The sequence below is a fragment of the Rana temporaria genome, chromosome 2 (assembly GCF_905171775.1).
Source record: "Rana temporaria chromosome 2, aRanTem1.1, whole genome shotgun sequence".
Taxonomy (NCBI): Eukaryota; Metazoa; Chordata; class Amphibia; order Anura; family Ranidae; genus Rana; species Rana temporaria.
In genome coordinates, this window is record NC_053490.1 from 286,004,164 (window position 1) to 286,025,482 (window position 21,319).

Here is a 21,319-nt window from a genome sequence, read left to right on the forward strand (position 1 = left end):
CTGGACTTCAAATGTATGGCCCTCCACTTCCCTTTTCTAAGGCACAGCGCTGGGGATTGGATTGTGGGAGAAGGAGGAGCAGATTGAGCCCTCTCTCCTCTTCCATCTGTATATGGGTGGATTGTTAGTGCTGGCTTTGGGCAGTGTGAAAGAAAGTGTAACAGACACTCTCAGCTTAAAAAATTTAGCTAGCAACCCTGCTGAGGGGAAGCAAAAAAGCACTCACATTTGCCGAAATATTGAATCAAGAAAAAATACTACTCAAACTAGTGACAAGGCGGACTTTTTGAGGCAATCACAGGGACATTGGAATTTAGAAAAATATATAAATTTAATTACAAAAAATACATACAGTAAAATACATTGAAAAAATATACATTCACAAGCAATAATTTTCTTTCGTCTCGCCTACGCGTTTCGCCTAGCGGCTTCTTCAGGACGAGTTTGAGAGAGAGTTTGACAATAAAGTATTGCTAATTTCATAAATCAGTTAGATCGCTAGCCACCCGAGTGCACCGAGGACAAATAGAGTCACAGATGTACGGGTGGTATATAGCTTATGAGAAAGCTTAATGCAGCCCAATAAGAAGAGGAGGCTTCCTATGATTGGCAACAGAACGTAGTGTATCTAATAGATACGGATAGAATCTGAAATATAATAAGAGCCAAGATAACAGACCGGGACCAACATGGCAGGGGGCAAAGCCAGGATGGAAATTAAATCCAAAAAACGGGCAGCCCCGCTGCAGTGTCCAATATAGGACAAGCCAAAGGATTGGAAGTCTTGATAAAGGATAAATGTCGTATGTCCCGGGGGGGTAGCCTGTGCTGAGAGGCCATAGCCCAGTCTGAATAATGTGTCCGGGTTTCAGGCAGTTTGAAACCCGGACACATGATTCAAAACCTGAACTGTCCAGGTCAGGTGGCAGCCCTAGATGTGGGTAGTGTCCTAAAGATCTGGTAATGGGATGTAAACAAACACCAGCAATTATAGGCCCAATTAGAGGTGCTCTGCCCCTTCAAAAACAAATAAAAAATACATGATACTCAACACATATAATGCATAATGTGAACCAGTAATGGCGATGAGTGAATCAAACAGTTAAATTGTAAATTGTTTTTTAAAACAAAACCTTTTTTTTTTAAGCTTAACTTTATTGTTATTTTTATTTGTTAACATTGTGCAGTTGACAGGTTATCTTTAAGGAGATATCAGGGACTGATTTATTAAATTATTAGGTGACCCCTAATGTTACTTCTGCGCTCTGCTGAAGCTGATGAAGCACATAATCTGCTCAATCAGCTTCTTTCTAGTCAAGAGCAGCTGATGTTGGACAGCTCTGGACTTAGAAGTGTTCATATGTGCAAGCAAAAAAAAAAAAAAGCTCCAGTGGATAAGTGGATAATTCCAGGCATTGATGGGATCATGATCACTATAAAACTATGTTTTTGAATTTTGGAGTGTTTTTAACCATGAAAAATGCAGCATAATAGCTATGGTTCACAGATATTACTTGGTATTGTAATGCTTGCCTACATGTTCAATTGATCTGCAATTCTTCTCAAATGGTACCAAATTCAAATTTTCTATGCCTGTTTCACTATAGTGAGTATTTATAGAGGCATTCTCATCATAATTATAACCTATGCTTTATTTATTAAAGTGTTTTTGCCGATGATAAAATGCTGCATAATAGCTCTGGTCTACAGTTATGACTTATTGCAACGCTTTTCTAAATTTTTATTTGATCTGTGAGTTCTAATTGGTCAACTTGGTTTGAGGCCAGCTTTTGACATTATGGTCATACACAAGTATTGCCATGATATCTAACCCAGGGCAATGTTAGCATTCTGAAAAGTGTCAATGAGTGTGAACAGGTGTTTACTACAGACAGCAATCATTTCTACGATTGGTAATATGACACATTAGGGTCGATTTACTGGAGAGTGCAAAATCTGATGCAGCTCTGCATAGAAACCAATCGGCTTCCAGATTTTTTCTGTCAAAGCTTAATTGAACAAGCCAAATTTGGAAGCTGATTGGCTGCCATAGGGTCAATTTACTGAGACTGGAGAGTGCAAAATCAGGTGCAACTCTGTATAGAAACCAACCAGCTTTCTGTTTTTTTAAAGCCTGATTAAACAAGCTGAAGTTAGAAGCTGATTGGGTACCATAGGGTCGATTTACTAAAACTGGAGAGTGAAAAATCTGATGCAGCTCTGCATAGAAACCAATCGGCTTCCAGATTTTTTCTGTCAAAGTTTAATTGAACAAGTTGAAGTTAGAAGATGATTGGCTACCATTGCACAGCAGCACCAGGTTTTGCACTCTCCAGTTTTAGTAAATCAACCCCACAGTGACTACTCCCTCTTAGCTCACATGGATGCTTCTGATGTTCAACTCCAAGGGATGAAAAGATAAAAAATCTCTCTAGTGGGGACACAAACTGCATCAAAACATTTTTTTTTTTCAGTTATGCCGCGTACACACGACCATTTTTCATGTCATGGAAAAAAACAATTTTTTTTCTCGATGTGATTCCTTTCAAGCATGCCTTGCATACACACGATCATGATAAAAAATGCTTGAGCAAAGCGCAGTGACGTACAACACGTACGACGGCACTATAAAGGGGAAGTTCCATTTGAATGGCGCCACCCTTTGGGCTGATTATGCAAATTTCCCTTCTCATAACTTGCTTCTGAGCATGCACGTTTTTTTTTCCCCCGTCGTTAAAGCCTACACACGATCGTTTTTCACGACGAGAAAAACGGCGACGTGAAAAACGACGAGAAAAAATAGAGCAGGTTCTAAATTTTTAATAGACGTTTTTCTCGTCGAGAAAAATGCTCTGGAGCCTGCACACGGTCGTTTTTAACGACCAATTAAAAAAATTGCATTTTTCTCGTCATGAAAAACAGTCGTGTGTACGCGGCATCAGAACTTGTGACAATGCATGTGCCTTTCTGTCCCAGAGACAACTACTGTACTCTACCATTTCTTATCTTACTGTCACAGAGACAGAACGTGAGGAAATATCTCCCCAATAGGATTATGGATAGCAATAAATACTTAACAGTGTATTTACTCCTTCCAAATATATCCAAGAATAAAACTAGCTGGAGTCAGGTTTAACAAACAATTAAATAAGAAATCGACACACCTGGAAGTGTCAGATTTTCCACAATCTTCAGCTGTAGGCTTTTCCTCAATACTGCAGAGATTGATGGCATAAGGAAGCAGGGGAGGTAAGTATTCTATGATCTTTTTGCAGGGGGACATTCATTTTGAATCTGTATTTTAGTCACTTTAAGGTTTCTTTCAAAGAGCCACTTATTTTCACAACCCCTAACTGTATTTCTGAGTAATACACGAAGCTGTAATCTTGTGACAAGGCACAGTGATGTATTATATTTTTGTTTTCTAAAGGTTATTTATCTGTCAGTAAGTAATACATTGTACTAAACTATGCGAAGAACAAAAGAATGGCTGATGCTATTTTTATGTGTTGTATGTTTCAGCATGGAAGAGCTTGTGGATGTTCCAGTTTCATCTATTAATTTTTCAATAGCCAGGGCAGAACAAACATTGAGGTCCACACTGTAAGTACAATCAGCTGCACAAATAAATACAAAGTAAATAATAATAATATGTTGAACTATTGTTTTTAGTAAATGAGGTGAACAAATTCAATTGTGAATGCTAGTTAGCTATTTCTGGCTAAAAATTGTTTTGTGATTATTATTTTTTGTGTGTGCTAGATCGACATTGAGAGCTATACAAATCATGAAACCTGATTGCCAAGTTTAGAGAACAATTTCTATTAGCTGCAAAATAGCACATTCATTATATTCTCTAGATTTTCTAGTTCACATATTGATGTGTACTCTATTACTGAATTGCCTAAAATAGTGTGCCTAAGTAGAACACTCAACACAAAAAGTGTCTGCAGTAAATTAGCCATGACGATGGTAAAATATACATCTAAATCATATTTTTCTAAGGTCACTGTAAAAATGTGAGATGCACCTTCCAATCAAACTAGTGGTTCTTTCCAAGCAGCCACATGACAATAAAAAAAATGAAGTTGCTTGTGCTGCTTCCAATTGCACTTTGCTAAAAGTTATGGACTGCAATGGACTGCTTAGGGCAATAACTATGGCCTCGTACACACGACCGAGTTTCTCGGCAAAAAACAGCAAGAAACTTGCTGGGAGATATTTTTTTGCCGAGGAAACCGGTCGTGTGTACATTTTCTTAGAGGAAACTCGACGAGCCAAAAAGAGAGCAAGTTCTCTATTTCCTCGACGGGAATGGAGAAACTTGCCTTGTCGAGTTCCTCGACAGCCTAACAAGGAACTTGACAAGGAAAACAATGTGTTTCGCCCGTCGAGTTCCTCGGTCGTGTGTACGAGGCTTCAGTGATGTGCCTCTATGTCAAAGCTAGTAACAGCCTCTCTAGCCTCCATTCCAAGGCAATTACCCTAGTGATACATTATATGAATTTCACAGGGGAGTTTTTTTGTTTAAATACTAAAGCTACCAGTATAACTTACTGCATTATAATGTGCCAGGTCCTTTGTGTTCTTGGGCCTCATAGTAGTCCCATTATCTGCTATAGTTAAACCCTTGGGACTACATAATGATGTTTCCAAATAGGAAATCACCTCAGAGATACCGGGCAAACATGATGGGAGAACTTTATTGTGTGGTTCTACTAGAGCCATGTGATTTGTTCTTTGGACTGCCCTAAGCTTGATCCTGCCTCTTTGGATGTTTCTCTTAAAAGCTGATGCCTTACTTGATTTGGAACAAAGTCGAAGGAGATTCTCGCTGTATGTAATCTGACGACGCTCATCCCACCTCCCCTCCTTAAGATGGGCATTGATCAGGCTGCATACATGGCAATGGGGAGGCTGCAGATGGGCATTAATCAAGCTGCATTGATGGGCAATTGTGAGGCTACAGATTGGCATTAATGGGCAATGGTGAGGCTGCAGATGGGCATTGATCAAGCTGCATTGATGGGAAATTGTGAAGCTGCAGATGGGCATTGATAAAGCTGCATTGATGGGCAATGCAATTTTGAGGCTGCAGATGGGCATTGATCAGGCTGCATTGATGGGCACTGACCCTTATTTTGCTTCAAAGTTCTTTATTGAAAATGTATTTTTTTTTCCTGAAACTTCCCTCTTAAAATGAAGGTGCGCGTTATACACCTGTGCGTGTTAAATGCCGATAAATACGGTAGTTCTAAATATTTTTAAACAAGTTTTTATTATTTTCATCATACAATTACACATGTACATGTACAGTACAATGCAGTACAAAACAACATAGACAAGTATACATGGTTCAACAAAAGCCCGCCGTCAACAGTCAACAAACATGACATGCTGCACCGGAAAATCTGAATCATCCCAAAGTCAAAATAGTAACATATCATGCCAGAGAGGGATGGAATGCCCATCATGCCCATAGCTTCTACAGCCCAAATGACGTTGTGTATAATTGTGACAAGAACCCAGGGAGTAATTTAATTGCTCCAGGTGTGATATATAAAAATGCAGGTAGGACACTTAATGAGTTTTTACACATACATGAGAGGTGATTCTACTAACAGAGAGCTTACATATTGCACAGGTAGTTCCACAAAGAAGTATCCCTAAAGAGTGCAATCAGGCCTGGGTCTCTTTGTCAGAATTCTCAACCCAGGGAGACTAGACTTTGACAAATTTATTAAGGCAGCCTCTACTTTTATAGGTAGCCTTGTACAACAGTAGTGTAATGTTTATCAAGAACTTCCATTTATCAAGAGTTGGAGGATCACCACTGAGGCACAATCGCTTTCCCAGCATAGGAAAGTTAAAAACCTAGCAGTGTTCTCGTGGCATTCTGTATGTGTCCGTAAGGCCTAAAAGGCCAAAGCTATTTGGATATTGGTAACAGTTAAGATAACGTATGTAATCTGGGACCAATAACCACCGATGTCTGAACAAGTCCAGAATATGTGGAGGAATCCTGCATTAAATGTACCACATCACCAGCATTGGGTCAAAAGGTCGGTTGAGAATTTAGCTAGTCTCTAAGGGGTAAGGTAACAATAGTGGATGATCTTGATTTGGATAAGTCTATCCCTGACAGAGACCAATTGCTGAAAAGCATAACCCCAGATATCTTCACAATCATCATTATCTAGGTAAGGGACATCCAGAGATCACTTCTCTACATTTATTTTATCCCTGTGAGGTGGCTGTTGCAGCCTCAGGGCCCTTTATAACGTAGAGTGGGCCTCCAACAAGGGCTCATCTGGCAGAAGAGATTCCAAACTGGATGTGGATAAATGGATGTGGAGTAAATCAAAGTGAGAAGCAGGTGCATGAAGCAGTTGCCAGTAACGATAAAAATACCATTTAGGTAGAGAGGATTTAGATTGTAGTTCTAGAAAATGAAAGTAACCTAGTATTAACAAATAAGTCCCCCAAGACCCCAATGATTTTTACTTTTTAAAATCCATGTTTTATGTTTTACTCCAGGCCTGTTATCTTCATCCTTGCTTCACTACCTAGAAAATCACTGACCTAGGATAAGCATTTAGCTGTGAATCTATAAAACCTGATTTTTCATACATATTCCCTGTCAGTGTCTCAGCCCTAGAGCCTTGAATCTTTGATTACAGATCAGTGACACATGTTTTACAGGTTCATTTCAAGCCACATTCATAGTCACATTCTTTGAACTGTCTCTGGACAATCACATCTCTGTGGCAAGAATACTTACCATAGTCTTTTTGGCTAACGTGTTCCAAAAGTCACACAAATATTTAGAGAGAAATGCTTGCTAAATGAGCATTGCCCCATTAAAGTATAGACCTGTTGTTGTTTGACCGAGCTGGGGTTGAGGTAATTAAAAATGTTGCAATAGTAAGAGTTATGAAAAGTAATTATTAACCTGTTAACAAAAAAAAGATGGATATACTATTGCCATGAAGGCATATGTAGTATACTCTAGCGCTAGTATCAAAAAAAGTGGGACTTATGAGGCACAACATTTGTTCTATATATTAAAATCATATTTTATTAGTTACCGTATCTAAAATGTAGTATTTGTACATAAAATCTTTTTCATAACATTATACACAACTATAAAAGTTAATATTGACAGTATGATGTATCTTGTTCACATATGATGATCTTAGAGCCTTGATGTGTTTCCTGGACTCAGTCCACTTCCTCAAGAGCCAATGATACCCAATGTGTACAGCAAACAATTTAGATAGAACAACAATCTGTCAGTAATCACTTTTCATCAATTAATATTTATACCACCACCCATTATATCGACATGTTCACCCAATGCGTGCATAGACCCATGAGAAGAGGCGCAAGGTCCATCAGTAGGGGCAGCCTACACCCTCCAGACTAATGAACCCCTTCCCCAAAACCTAGACAAGAGTTTATAAAAAATATTATACGGGTTGCTTTACATATGGCCTTTAGGCCTATTCAGACTGTGAGTATATATTGTATACATAGTAAAATAGTGATAAAAATAATGATAAAAATCATCAAAAGTCTCTATCAATAAAATACAGCAGCGCTAGTGATCAGAACACAGTTCAAATCCGATCACTCATTCACATTCAAAGAGATAAATGAAGGTAAGAAAGTTCTCCAGAGATCAGAGGGTGCACAAATATTCCGTGACAGAAAGGGGTGCTCTTCAAGACAATTTCAACTGTCCTTGATTGGTGATATCACTCGTGAGTCGAGCAAAACATGCGAAAATCCAGTGACAATGTCCCCTCAAGGATGTCTACTCACCAGATTGATGTTAAAACAGGCTTTGAACAGTAATGTTATCGAATTCCCTCTTCCTCACTTTGTTTTGTGAGTATATATTACCTTAATAATGTGTCATAACATTTTTAAGGTAATATATACTCACAGGGTGTGGGCATGGGTGGGTCTCCCTCTGCCCCACTGATGGACCTTGCTTCCCTTCTCATTGGTCTATGCACGTATTGGGTGAACATGTCAATATAATGGGTTGTGGTATAAATATTAATTGATGAAAAGTGATTACTGATTGTTTGTTATTCTATCTAGATTTTTTTGCTGTACAAATTGTGTATCATTGGCTCCTGAGGAAGTGGGCTATGCCCAAGAAACATGTTGAGCCTCTTAGATCATCATATGTAAACAAGATACATTAAACTCTTAATATTGACTTTTAAGGTTGTGTATAGTGTAATGCAAAAGATTTTATGTACAAACACAAGATTTTAATATATAGAACTAATGTTGTGCCTCAAAAGTCCCACTTTTTCGATACTATTATGTTTCAAGGCACTATATTATATATAGGAATGTGGCATTCATGTCTTGCAAATTATATTTGGGTTTGGCATATGTAGTGTATTGGTTATATAGGTAAGAAATTCTAAGGTGCAGAAACAACAGAATTTTTTTTTTCAAATGCTACACACCCTGCTGCATCACATTTCCACAGTCTACCTGTAGTTTCCTGTTCTGTATAATTCATGTATAAAGATTGTTCCCCCTTCCTGTGCTTTCCCACATAAGGGGGTCTTGTTCCGATTTTGCATCAGCTTATAGCTTTTACTTGCATCTCTTTGTCTGAGCTTAGATTTTATATCAACAAACTTTTTGTGGTGCATCATAAAAATGTTTTTAATAGACAATTATTTGCAGATATTATTATTCCTCTTATTATAATTCCATCTCCCGACCCCATACATTGAATATTCTGTACCTACTGACCAATAATGAATGCCATTTTTATGATGCACAAGCTTTTTGTGGTGCATCATAAAAATGTTTTTAAAAGACATATCAAACCATGTATTTGCAGATATTGTTATCCTGTTTCTTTTATAACTCTCTCTCCCTATCATTGTATTCTGTACCTACTGACCAATAATGAATGCCATTGCAGTTATCACATACCAAAATGTGATGTCAAAGACTTGTGGTTCGAAACTAGGGGGCAAAGAAAAGGCGGATTTCGGAATGATATGGGGAAGATGGAAGTCAAGGTGCTCCAGGCCTGCAGAGCCTTACGTGTAAGGACGGATCACAAAGCCTCATATAGGAGGGTATGTCCTTATTTAATCTTCTGTGTGATAATTGTATTGCCCTGCTTGCAAGTCACAGTGAAACACATTAAATATGCTACCCCTGGTGAGCTTACCTCTAAAGAACAGTGCATGATAAGTTTGAACAACAAGCAGCTAATAACCAATTTTAAAAAGTCCTTATATTGAAAAAAGTAGCTCATATGCAAACCGACAACCCAAAAAATCATGTGTCCATCTCCATCTACTGTGTCATGCTTGAGCACAGTTTATGCATGATCACAATACAAAAATCACCCCTTGTACCGTGATAACTTTTCTCTTTTTTCTTTTCTCTTGGCTTTGACCAGCTCAGCAATGATGCTGATAGCACACAGGAGATGAGGAGGGGTGCCGCATAGAAGAGATAAGATTACAATTTGTGTACCCTCCCTTGAAAGTTAGGAAGATAGATGTATTGCAAGCAGCATATTCTTTAAAGAAATTATTATTGTAAAAATCACCTTGGGTATGTTTTTTAAACCTATTTTGCTTTACACACTGCCGCGTACACACGATCAGGCTTTTGCCCCGCCAAATCACATCGGAATTCCGACGGAATTCCATTGGAAAAAAATAGAACATGTTCTATATCTAAACTCTGATGAAATTCATCGGAATTTCCGATGAAAAAAACTCAGATGGGGCGACACACAATCGGAAAATCCGATGGAAAAAGTCCATCGGAAATTCCGATCGTGTGTACGCGGCATAAGAGTTTACTGTTTTGTGAAGGTGAATTTACTAAGCCTTCCTTCATGTTGACTTACTGTAGATTTAGAAGCATGTTAAAATATTTAAATGCATGGCAAATCAAAGATGTTTTTTTGTCCATTGTGGTTATTCCGAGTGCAGAGAAATCTAATGTCTGACCACAACCGTGTGTTTGTTGACTATGTGCAGGCTGAAGAGAAATCCAGACAAATGAAAGAGTTCAGAGAGCTGTGTGCAAGACGAGCACCTATGTTCTGGATCCCGCTTAGGGCGCATTGTGTGTGGGAACGGATGTCTGTCACGCTAGCGTGCACCGTAATGGGCACACCTAGGCCATCTGTACAGTGGTAAGAAAATTCCACGCACGTTTACTAATGCATTTACACTGTGCTAACAATACACTACTGAGAATGTTTTTGTGTCTGTTTATGTATACAGGTACTATGAATCTGCATTGAACCCAAACTTAGATAACTTAGTAACACATAACATTTAGTGAACCCAATGAGTAATAAAAGCTTGTCTATTTATTGAGCAGATGAAGCTAAACACAAATGGAGAACAGAACTTACTGTGTGTCTTTTATTTATTACAGGTAACTTAAATAGCACCATCAATTTACAAAGTGCTTCACATACAGTATATTCTGCACATTCACATCAGTTCCTGCCCCCCAAGGAGCTTACAATCTAAGGTCCCTAACTCACATTTATACATTCACATATTAGGGCCAATGTAGACAGGATCCAATTAACCTTCCAGTGTGTCTTTGGAGTCTGTAAGGAAACCGGAGCACCCGGGGGAAACCCAAGCAGGCACAGGGAGAACATGCAAACTCCAGGCAGGTAGTGCAGTGGTTGCAATTCCAACCGATGACCCTAGTGCTGCTAGCCGGAAGTGAAATAAAATGTATAAATCAATTGATATGTGCACTCACACTAAAATGGTTATTTTGTTTTGTAAAAAAACAAAAACGAATATCATAATTAGATTGTTTATTATATAGCTTGCTATACAGTATATACTCTGCAATAGCAGCTTTGACACCCAAAGACCTAATATGACATTTAGAGAAGAGTCAAGATCCAGGCTTTGAACTTATTGTTTAAATTAATTTATTATTTAATGAAAATTAATATAAATGTAATGCATAAAATAAATGGGTGAGTGAGTGTGTGAGAGAGGTAAAGGTAAGAGCGTTAATTCAACATCCCTTTCAGGGGTGTTGTTAGGATTGTGGAACACATGGCGCACCCCTTGGCAGTCCAAGAAAATGAATGATGTGCTGGGGGAACTTGGCTGGCCTGCACAGAGCCTGACCTCAACCCAATCGAACACCTTTGGGATGAATCAGAGCGGAGACTGCGAGCCAGGCCTTCTCTTCCAACATCAGTGCCTGACCTCACAAATGCGTTTCTGGAAGAATGGTCAAACATTGGACACACTCCTTAACCACGTGGACAGCCTTCCCAGAAGAGTTGAAGCTGTTATAGCTGCAAAGGGTGGGCCAACTCAATATTGAACCCTATGGCCTAATGCTGGCCATACGCTATTTTTTATTGATTTCTCTGGTTGATTTTTTTTAGATCAATTTTTAGTTTATTCATTTATGTAAGGTTTTATCTTCACCTTTTTTTCTGATAATCACAAGTGTGTTCTTATTGGATCATTTATATGTTGCTTTATTTGTAGTGTTGATGTATTTACAAGGTTACACATAAGATTTGCAATCACCATAGGTTTAGCGCAGCCATATATATTTTTTCCATCCTATTAATCTGTTTATATCTTCTTGCAAGGTTTACACATCCTGCAGAGAAGTAATTGCCCTGTTTAGCTTAGTGTCGTCTGCAAATACAGGGATTGAGCTGTTTACCCCATCCTCCAGGTCATTTATGAACAAATTAAACAGGATTGGTCCCAGAACACTTCCCACACCTGACCATTCCCACACCTGAGTATTATGGGAAACTGTGTCAAATGCTTTTGCAAAATCCAGATACACCATGTCTATGGGCCTTCCTTTATCTAGATGGCAGATTACTTCCTTATAGAAGGTTAATAGATTGGTTTGGAAAGAACGATTTTTTCCTGAATCCATTCTGATTACTGCTAATGATACCATTTTTATTATTCAAATATTTTATATAGTCCCTTATCATCCCCTCCAAGAGCTTGCATACTATTGATGTTAGGCTAACTGGTCTCTAATTCCCATGGATGTATTTTGGCCCTTTTTTAAATATTGGTGCTACATTGGCTTTTCTCCAGTCAGCTGGTACCATTCCAGTCAGTAGACTGTCAGTAAAAAATAGGAACAATGGTATGGCAATTACTTGACTGAGTTCCCTAAGTATCTTTGGGTGCAAGCCATCTGGTCCCAGTGATTTATTAATGTTAAGTTTCCCAAGTCTATTTCTAATTCTGTCCTCTGTTAGACATGAGGGTGCTTCCAGCGATGTGTCATGAAGACAAACACTGCAATTTTGGTTACTAAAGCCCCCCAATCACCTTTGTAAAGACTGAGGAGAAGAATACATTCGCCATCTCCCCATCCTTTGTAACCAGATGTCCTTCCTCATTCTTTATGGGGCCAATATGGTCTGTCCTCCCTTTTTTTACTGTTTATATACCTAAATAATTTTTGGGGATTTTTGTGCTTTCCTCCGCTATGTGTCTTTCGTGTTCTAGCTTAGCCACCCTATTTGCACCCTTACATAACTTGTTGCATTCTTTGTAAAGTCTGAATGCTGATGATGATCCGTCAGGCCTTCTCCTTTGCTTTTATATGCTATTTTACATTAGGCCCCGTACACACGACCAAACATGTCTGCTGAAACTGGTCCGCGGACCAGTTTCAGCAGACATGTTTGGCCGTGTGTAGGCCCGAGCGGACCATTTTCGGGCGGATCGGACAGGTTTCCAGCGGACAACTGTTTCCTGGACTTGCTTTAAAACAGTCCGCTGGAAACCTGTCCGCCCGGACATGTACGGTCGTCTGTACAGACCTACCGTACATGTCCGGCCGCCCGCCATCCCTCGCATGCGTCGAATGACTTCGACGCATGCGTGGAAGCATTTAAAAGGCAGGCCCGCCCACGTCGCCGCGTCATTGTCGCGGCGACACCGTGTCATCGACGCGGCGACACCGCGGACACGCCCCGCGTATTGTTTACGCGTGGACTTCTGTTCGATGGTGTGTACAGCCATCGAACAGAAGTCCCCGGGCAGACATGTCCGATAAAAACGGTCCGCGGATCATTCGTTCGGAAGAAAATTTCCAATCTTGTCCTTTTTTTCGGCTGAAAAACATCCCAACGATTACCGATTTTGTGCCCATTAACTGTCCGAAAAACGAATGAACTGGCCAAGTGACCGAACTTCAGACAATTTTTCGTAGAGTGTATGGCCAGCATAAGACTGGAATGGCATGAAAGTTCATGTGCGTGTAAAGGCAGGGGTCCCAATACTTTTGGCAATATAGTGTATGTTCCTGTCATGTGTTGGTTTCACCAATGGTTAATACAGTAATAGGTTAATCCACAAAAATATTATACACCAACAATACCTATCCCCTGTTCCACTGCACAAAATGAAATGTGTGACGCCCACAATTGTATATGATGGGCAGATTTCTTACACTTCACTTCGGGTTATCTAATTATATACGACTTCTAGCAGCAAATGGTTACTTTTCTCACTATTTTACTGCAGCTCTCTCTCTCCTGTACAGTACACCCAGAGTTTGATTATTTGGTGTACTAGATGGAGACAATTGTCTATACTATACTGGAATATTCTTGCTAGAAACATTACTTGGCAAATCAGATTTTTCCTTATTAAAAAAAGTTATATACAGGAATAGAAAAATTCCCCTAAATGTCCCCTAAAATTGTATAAAATGATGGTGTAATTCTACTCTCACGTTAAGTTTAGGGTGACTTCTCCAGCCTTACGGTTATAACTAACTCATGCTGGAAACTGCTAAAATATACTCCACTCAAGTGTAATATCTAAACTAAACAACCAAAGTAATAAAAAGTGTCAATCGCTGTAATAAACTAAACAAAGAATATGAATATCGCCCTCTATGGGGTGTATAACATCCAACTGATAGATATAGCAGTATATGCACTATAATGCAATGACTGCCACTATGTTGTCACCCTCTTCTGTCAATGATGAATAGAAGGCAGCTCGGGGGCAAAGACATACCTCGCCAGGTCAACCTGGAAAACATCATAAAAGGTACAAAACAAGTACAAAAATTGTATTAAAAAATATACAAAAAGAAGGGAGGGGTGTGGATGGGGTGATTATTCTTCAAGACATAGGCCTCGTACACACGGCCGAGGAACTCGACGTGCCAAACACATCGAGTTCCTCGGCCAGTTCAGCACTGAAGCCGCCGAGGAGCTCGGCGGGACGAGAGCTCCCATAGAACAACGAGGAAATAGAGAACATGTTCTCTATTTCCTCGCCGAGCTCCTCGTCGGCTTCCTCGGCCGAAAGTGTACACACGGCCGGGTTTCTCGGCAGAATTCAGCCAGAAACTCGGTCGGAAGCTGAATTCTGCCGAGGAAACTGGTCGTGTGTACGGGGCCATAGTTGCATTTTAGCCTGGAACTCCACTTTAAGGAGCATAAAACATCAACTACACTTAATTGGCTCCGCTCTGATGCTTTTCATTGTGTGACTTTCTCAAGCGTAAAGAGCCAATGTAATACAATGTCTATTTATATTGAAGGGCTTGGTTGAAAAGGAAATTGAATGGAGCCAGCCGCCATGTTGGAGAATTACTGGGGGCTGCCATTTTATTGGTGACCTTGTCTATAGTAATAGGCAGCAATCTTAATGGTGGGGGAAAAACCCAGCAATAGCCCTAATTATAAAAGAAGTGAATGGAACCGGCGCCATTTTGGGCGCCGCCATTTTGTTGGTGACCTCTCCTATAGTAATGAGCAGCCCTCTTAATAGTATAATAAAACTGCTTGCAATTTTTTCCGTTTTACTGTTGCTCTGGCCGTTGACCCGCATATTAAGAGGTTTTATAAGAAAGGTATCTTCAAATTATAACATAAGTAGCCAGTTGGAAAGAATAAAGGCTGCAAAGCAATTTATTGAATGACGTAAAGCGCATTCTCCAAAGATGAAAAAGAAAAAGGAAAATAAGGTTACCCTGGAGGCAAGAATAAAACTATTAATCTCCCTCAAATTAACTGATCACTTTGAATTAACAATGTGGCTTGTGCTCCTTTTGTTGATTAGGGGCAGAATCTGCTCCATTTGTTATATTTAGAAGAGTAGTGTCAAGCTTGTGCTTTCATAACTCTTTGCCTGCCCCAAGTGCATTATAGAGGACCTGCGCTGTGGAAGCTGTAGTAAAAAGCGATAAGCAGAGAGAAAAGCACTAGTCAGCCGTATTGCCTGGGGTCTCCCTGCAGTTGATCTTGTCCCTATTACCATGCCTAATTTTGCACTGTGTCTCTGTGTGGAGATGGCCATCTTGGTAGAAGAGCATGGCTTTTCTTCCTTACTTTAGAGCTGTGTCCCACCTGATAACTGTTGATCTGATAACTGGTGGGGTAATGATCCAGAAGCAGTAGGAGGGGTGGAGGAAGCACAGAGCTAAAGAATGAATGAAGCAGAAGCAGAGCAACCCACACACTGCAGATCCACATGTTCAGCTTTTTCTCCAGCAAGAGAACAGAGAGCAACAAGGTAGTGACGTCACTAAATCTCACTCCAAATCTCATGTAACTAGTGGTCAGAGGCAGCTTTGCCAATGATCTCACACTGCAGATATACAGCCATTAGGCTATGAGGTTGCTTAGGCACACTCACATGTCAGGAAGTGCACTGGCATTTTTAAGGTGGAATTCAAGAACAAAGTACATTTTGGAGTTTATTTACTATAGGCAAGGAAATGTGCACTTTGCCTTGGAATTTCCCCTTAGCTTAGTGAATGTGGTTAAAATTCATTTTGCAAGGTATACCCAATCGTGTGCAAGGGTGCAAGGAAAGTTTTTAAAAAAATGTATTTTCTTGTACGTGATCGAACGATAGAAGTCAGCAAAACCTCACCTCTTTCAATAAGCTAAGGGTAAATTGCTATGCAAAGAGCAAATTATTTTACAAAGTGAACAGACATTTTGTCTTTAGTAAATCACCCCTGTTGAGTTCTGGTCTCCTATAAGAATATCAATTGTAGCGGTACCCCCAAAGGGGCTGCTGAGTGATGTGGCCCATGTGTCACCCTGCCCAGCCCGGCATTCACTTTCAGACACTCAGAGACAATTAACAAGTTTGTTTTTGTTTGTATTTTATTGAGGAATTAGAATTTGGATGGGGTTAAAGGGGTTGTAATGTTTTTTTTTTTTTTTCTACATAGGTTCCTTTCTTTAACCACCTTAATACAGGGCACTTTCACTCCCTTCCTGCCCAAGCCATTTTTCAGCTTTCAGCGCTGTCACACTTTGAATGACATTTTTATAATTTTTTCCCCACAAATAGAGCTTTCTTTTGGTAGTATTTGATCACCTATGTACAAGGGACACACCACCGGTCTCCTCTCCCTGAAAAAATGTGGATCTGTGTGTTTACACACACAGATACACGGTCCTGCTCAGTTACTGGGCACGCGCATCGGGTCCCCAGTGATGTGGCTAGCACGCCCCCAACGGTGCTCGCACGCCCTCTAGTGGCTCGGGAAGGCAAAGACATCATATGACATCTGCCCAGAATAAGAGCCTCATCGTCCTGCCATCATATGACGGCGGGCGGTAGGCTAGTGGTTAAGCTAGTGCATTGTTGGTTCACTTATCTTTTCCTTCGATTTCCCTTCTAAATTATTTTTTTTCTTTGTCTGAATTTCTGCCTGCTTGCACTGCCCATGACACCATAGTCCCTACTGGCTCCAATCTGCTCCGGCATGCCTCCCCAGCATTTCTGGCTGTGTTTCACTCACCAACACCTGGTGGATCCCTCCTGGAGACTTGCCCAGCAGTATCCCTGCTGTCCTCTTCTGCTCCTGTTCAGGATACCCTTTCGGTTGTGTGGGGTTCCTGATCAGCTCCAAACCAATGGACCAAGGTCACCCCATCCCCCCAGGCTGGGGAGCTTACTCAAAAGCCCCGACAGCCTAATACTCCATCTCCAGTTCTTCCACCCGAACAACTCCTCCCCAGCTGGGCTGACTCTAGGTATTTAAGGAGGCCTGACCCTGCCAATTCATGTTGGGGATTGGTCAGAGCTCCTCAGAACACCCCAGACAGCTCTACCTTTCTTCCCCATCTTCCTTCTAAAAGCCTCTTGAAACAGAAGGGAGGTAACCGAAAGATGAGGCTAGCTGTTAGTCACCAGCCTACTCTAGGCCACTCCCAGCCCACAGATCAAAACAAACAGGCCTAGCTTTTAGCTAGGCCTGTCTAATTGTACCTGCTCTACAAAAAAACTCGATCTAGGTAGACGGTGCTACACATTTAATGAGTATTTTTATTTTAAAGTAATTGTAAACAATCACCTTGTAAAACAACCCATTCTGTTTAAAATAGAAATGAAAGGCAAAACATTTGTGTATAGATATAAAAATACATTATAAATATGTTTTTTCCTTTTTTATAAGTGATCACATTCCCTCTCTTCTCAGCTGCATAAAAGCTGATGGGAAAGGAGCACCCTGAGCTTCCCAGTGAATGGCTGTGCAGGGGAGGAAAGCAGAGGGAGTGGAAGAAACACCAGGATTTCACATAAAGGAAGCAATATAAAAAGAATAGTGACTTTTCACACAAGTAAATGGTTCAGCAGACACATCAGTAATATGCAGTGTTGGGGTAACACAGGGCCGATCCGCCCTATAGGCTCACTATGCAAGCCGCTTAGGGCCCCCCAAATTACTAGAAGCCCTGCCTGGTGAGAAGTCCTTTTGGGTCCCTCACCCCGCTTCTCAACTCGCTTCTCAACTCGCTGGCTGCATGGGAGAAGAGGTAAGAAGTCAGCACCCCATGCTTCTCACTTTAATGTAAGATGCAATTTCCTCCCCCTGCTTCTCAACTTTAATGTGAAATTTTTGGCAGACACCGCCAGAGTGCCCCCCCCCGCTTCTCAACTTTAATGTGACATATAATTTAGCTTAGGGCCCCAGGGAGGTCAGAGTCGGGACTGGGGTAACAAGAGCTTTAATGGTCTTGCTGCAGTAAACCAAACCCTGATAAGTTGTTATGGTTATATTTACACATCCCTATTTTTTACCAAGTAAAATTGATGCCAACAATGACATCCGATGTATACAATCCATATGTGCATTTTATTGCATTGAGCACAGCTTGTCCCCTAGCATTTTCTTCAGATACAGCTAACCTGTCAGACTGTGAGATGATCTGGTTTTGTTGGAATTAATCACAAATGCAATTAGACCACTTTGCTTTAGGGATGGGAGTAAAGCAAATCATGTCTGCTATTTCAGACACATCATCAAAGAAAATTCTTTTAGAATTTAAGTTTTAGTGACGTCAATGTGAACATTAGAGATGCATACCTTATTTGTTGATCTTCTACCATTCCAGTACTAAAGATATACATTACCTAAAATTTATATTCTAGATTTTGGCATGGCTGCTATTTAAGGTAATATTAAAACCTCCATTTTATTTCCTTTTTTTAAATAACAAACAGCAACCCAAATTCTCCTTTTCTCAGGTTTTCCCCCCGCCGACATGTCCACTCCTCCCCTATGCTGAGTGCCGCACCATAGCAAAGCCGCTTACTATGGGAGGACTCATGCGTGCCCTTGCTCCTGAGCCAGCTCTGTGTGTAAATTGACACTTAGAGTGTGGCGCTATCAGTCCCCCTCGTCCCTCTTTGCTGGCTGTGAATTGACAACAGCGAAACCCAATGGCTCCAACTGCTGTCCAATGAGGAGAGAGAGAGAGAGACAAGAGAGCCACCTGCTCTCGTGCACATCGCTGGATTGAGATCAGCTCAGGTAAGTACAAGTGGGGGCTGGGTGGGGGGATCAGCACACTGAAGGTTTTTTACCTTAATGCATGGAATGCAATAAAGTAAACAAAACCTTCAGACTTTAGAACCACTTTAAAAGAGAAGTATGGTAATGTTTTTTATTTTATTTTAAATCATACTTACCTAGGTGGATGCAGCATCGCGTCACGATTTCTGCATCTGTCGAATGTCGGCTCTCACACTGGGAACCGAGCCTATTAAACACCACCAATTGCTTGGTTTTGTCAGACCTCCGTGACCAGAGAGCTGGTAACTGTCAGTCACTCACTGGAGTGCTGGGCTGTGGAGGGGCGGGAGTGGATGGCTCAGGCTTTCAGGGGCTCACAGAGAGGCTGAGCTGGATGCCGGTCAGGGAATGTGGGCAGATCCTCACCATATGGTTGCAATCTTGACGGCCCTGTGATGTCAGCTGACAGCGGGTTTTAAACGGGTTATAGGACTGCAGAACAAACTGTGTGCTACTGTGATCCACAGGAGAAGTACAGCCAAAGAAGCGTAAGTTAAATCACACAGTCACATCAAAACTTTTGGGGTCCCAAGTGGTAGATCTGGCAGATCTGGTCTCTATCCTCTTCATGCAGGGGCGAATGGTCCTGGGCAGAGAGGGTCACAGACATCCTGAACTGACAGTCACTATTAGCCAGATTCAAGTAGGGCGCCGCATCTTTAAGGCGGCGTAGCGTATCGTATTTACGCTACGCCGCCTTAAGTCAGAGAGGCAAGTACTGTATTCACAAAGTACTTGCCTCCTAACTTACGGCGGCGTAGCGTAAATGGGGCCGGCGTAAGCGCGCCTAATTCAAATGAGGATGAGGGGGCGTGTTTTATGTTAATGGGGGGTGACCCGACGTGATTGACGTTTTTTACGAACGGCGCATGCGCCGTCCGTGTACATATCCCAGTGTGCATTGCTCCAAAGTACGCCGCAAGGTCGTATTGGTTTCGACGTGAACGTAAATTACGTCCAGCCCTATTCACGGACGACTTACGCAAACGACGTAAAATTTTCCAAATTTCGACGCGGGGGAACGACGGCCATACTTAACATTGACTAGGCCAGCTATTTGATGGAATAACTTTACGCCGGAAAACGCCTTACGTAAACGGTATATCTTTACTGCGACGGGCCGCACGTACGTTCATGAATCGGCGTATCTAGGCATTTCCATATTCAACACCGAACTCAACGTACGCCGCCACCTAGCGGCCAGCCTAAATATTGCACCCTAAGATACGACGGCGCAGGCTGTCGTATCTTAGCTTAGCTTAGTCGTATCTAGGCTAGGTTAAGTGTATCTAGTTTGAGGAATAACTTAAACTGACGACGAGCGCAGATTCAGAGTTAATCTAGCCAGAGACTACATCATATACACATAGGTGAAGCAAACATAAACAGACAATGAAAACAGCATAAGTGTTCATGCAGGAGCAGCAGGCTGAACGCTACTGGAACGCATGTAAATAAAGTGCTGGGGCCCAGCTGTCCAAACATATAGTGCTTGCCGGGGAAGGGTTCCCAATTTTCTTAAAAGTAGATGTCCCCTTACCTTACTGCTGTAAGGTAACACCATAAAACAACTCTATATGGATAAGTACAGCAACGAAATTTCAGGCCGTCTGGAGGTGGCAATGATCCTCACACGGAAAGATAAAGGAAAAGCACCAATTAGCGAAATAACGTAGGAGCAATTTAATAGTATAAAAACAGCTTATACACTAGGTACTCACAAAGGTAGTTTTAAATACAGCATATAAAAAAACGAGTGGCGGACCTCGGTGGCGTCACATCCGGTACCACTTTGAAGAAGTCACTTGTGAGTGACGAAGCATGCAAGAGTCCTGTTCAAAGAGGTACCGAACAGTGACGCCAGCGAGTCCGCCATATTACGCTGGATGTATTTGCGCAGCAACCCGTTGATTTTCTATTCACATATGCAAATAAGGGAGATACGCCAATTCACGAAAGTACAACCGTCCGACGCAGTTCGCGTAAAGTCCTACATCCAGTTATGCCCCATAAAACAGGTGTAAGTCAGCAGCATCCATGCAATGGCTGCACCAGGGAAACACATGCCGACGTAGTTTACGTAGTTTACGTAGGATGTGAATATGACTAGGCGAGGTTACGTTCACGCCATAGGCAGTGATCCGGCGTATCTTAGGGAGTATTTCCGACGTGATTCTGAGTATGCGCACTGGGTTGTGTCCATGGGATGGCGCATGCGCCATATCATTATATGTATCTGTCTGAGACTCATCCCATCATTTGCATGGGGTCACGCCTCATTTGCATGGCTCACGCTCCCACTTCGACTTACGACGACTTTTGCCTAAGAAACCCAGGGCAGATGGCAGCACTGGCTTTGTGAACCAATGCTTGCCTCTCTGCGCTACGTCGGCCGTAGTGTAAAGGAGATACGCTACGGCGGCATAAATATGGCGATGTATGT

The 21,319-nt window shown here is 41.3% G+C and overlaps 1 protein-coding gene across 1 annotated transcript in view; it reads left to right on the forward strand.

The window, feature by feature from the left end:
• The window catches only part of MYOM3 (myomesin 3), a 145,018-nt gene that overhangs the window by 16,257 nt on the left and 107,442 nt on the right, over positions 1 to 21,319 (forward strand). The window contains exons 3-5 of the mRNA XM_040339383.1: positions 3,523 to 3,603; positions 8,960 to 9,119; positions 10,041 to 10,198. Coding sequence (XP_040195317.1) covers positions 3,523 to 3,603; positions 8,960 to 9,119; positions 10,041 to 10,198 — 399 coding nt within the window. The remainder of the gene's footprint in view (positions 1 to 3,522; positions 3,604 to 8,959; positions 9,120 to 10,040; positions 10,199 to 21,319) is intronic.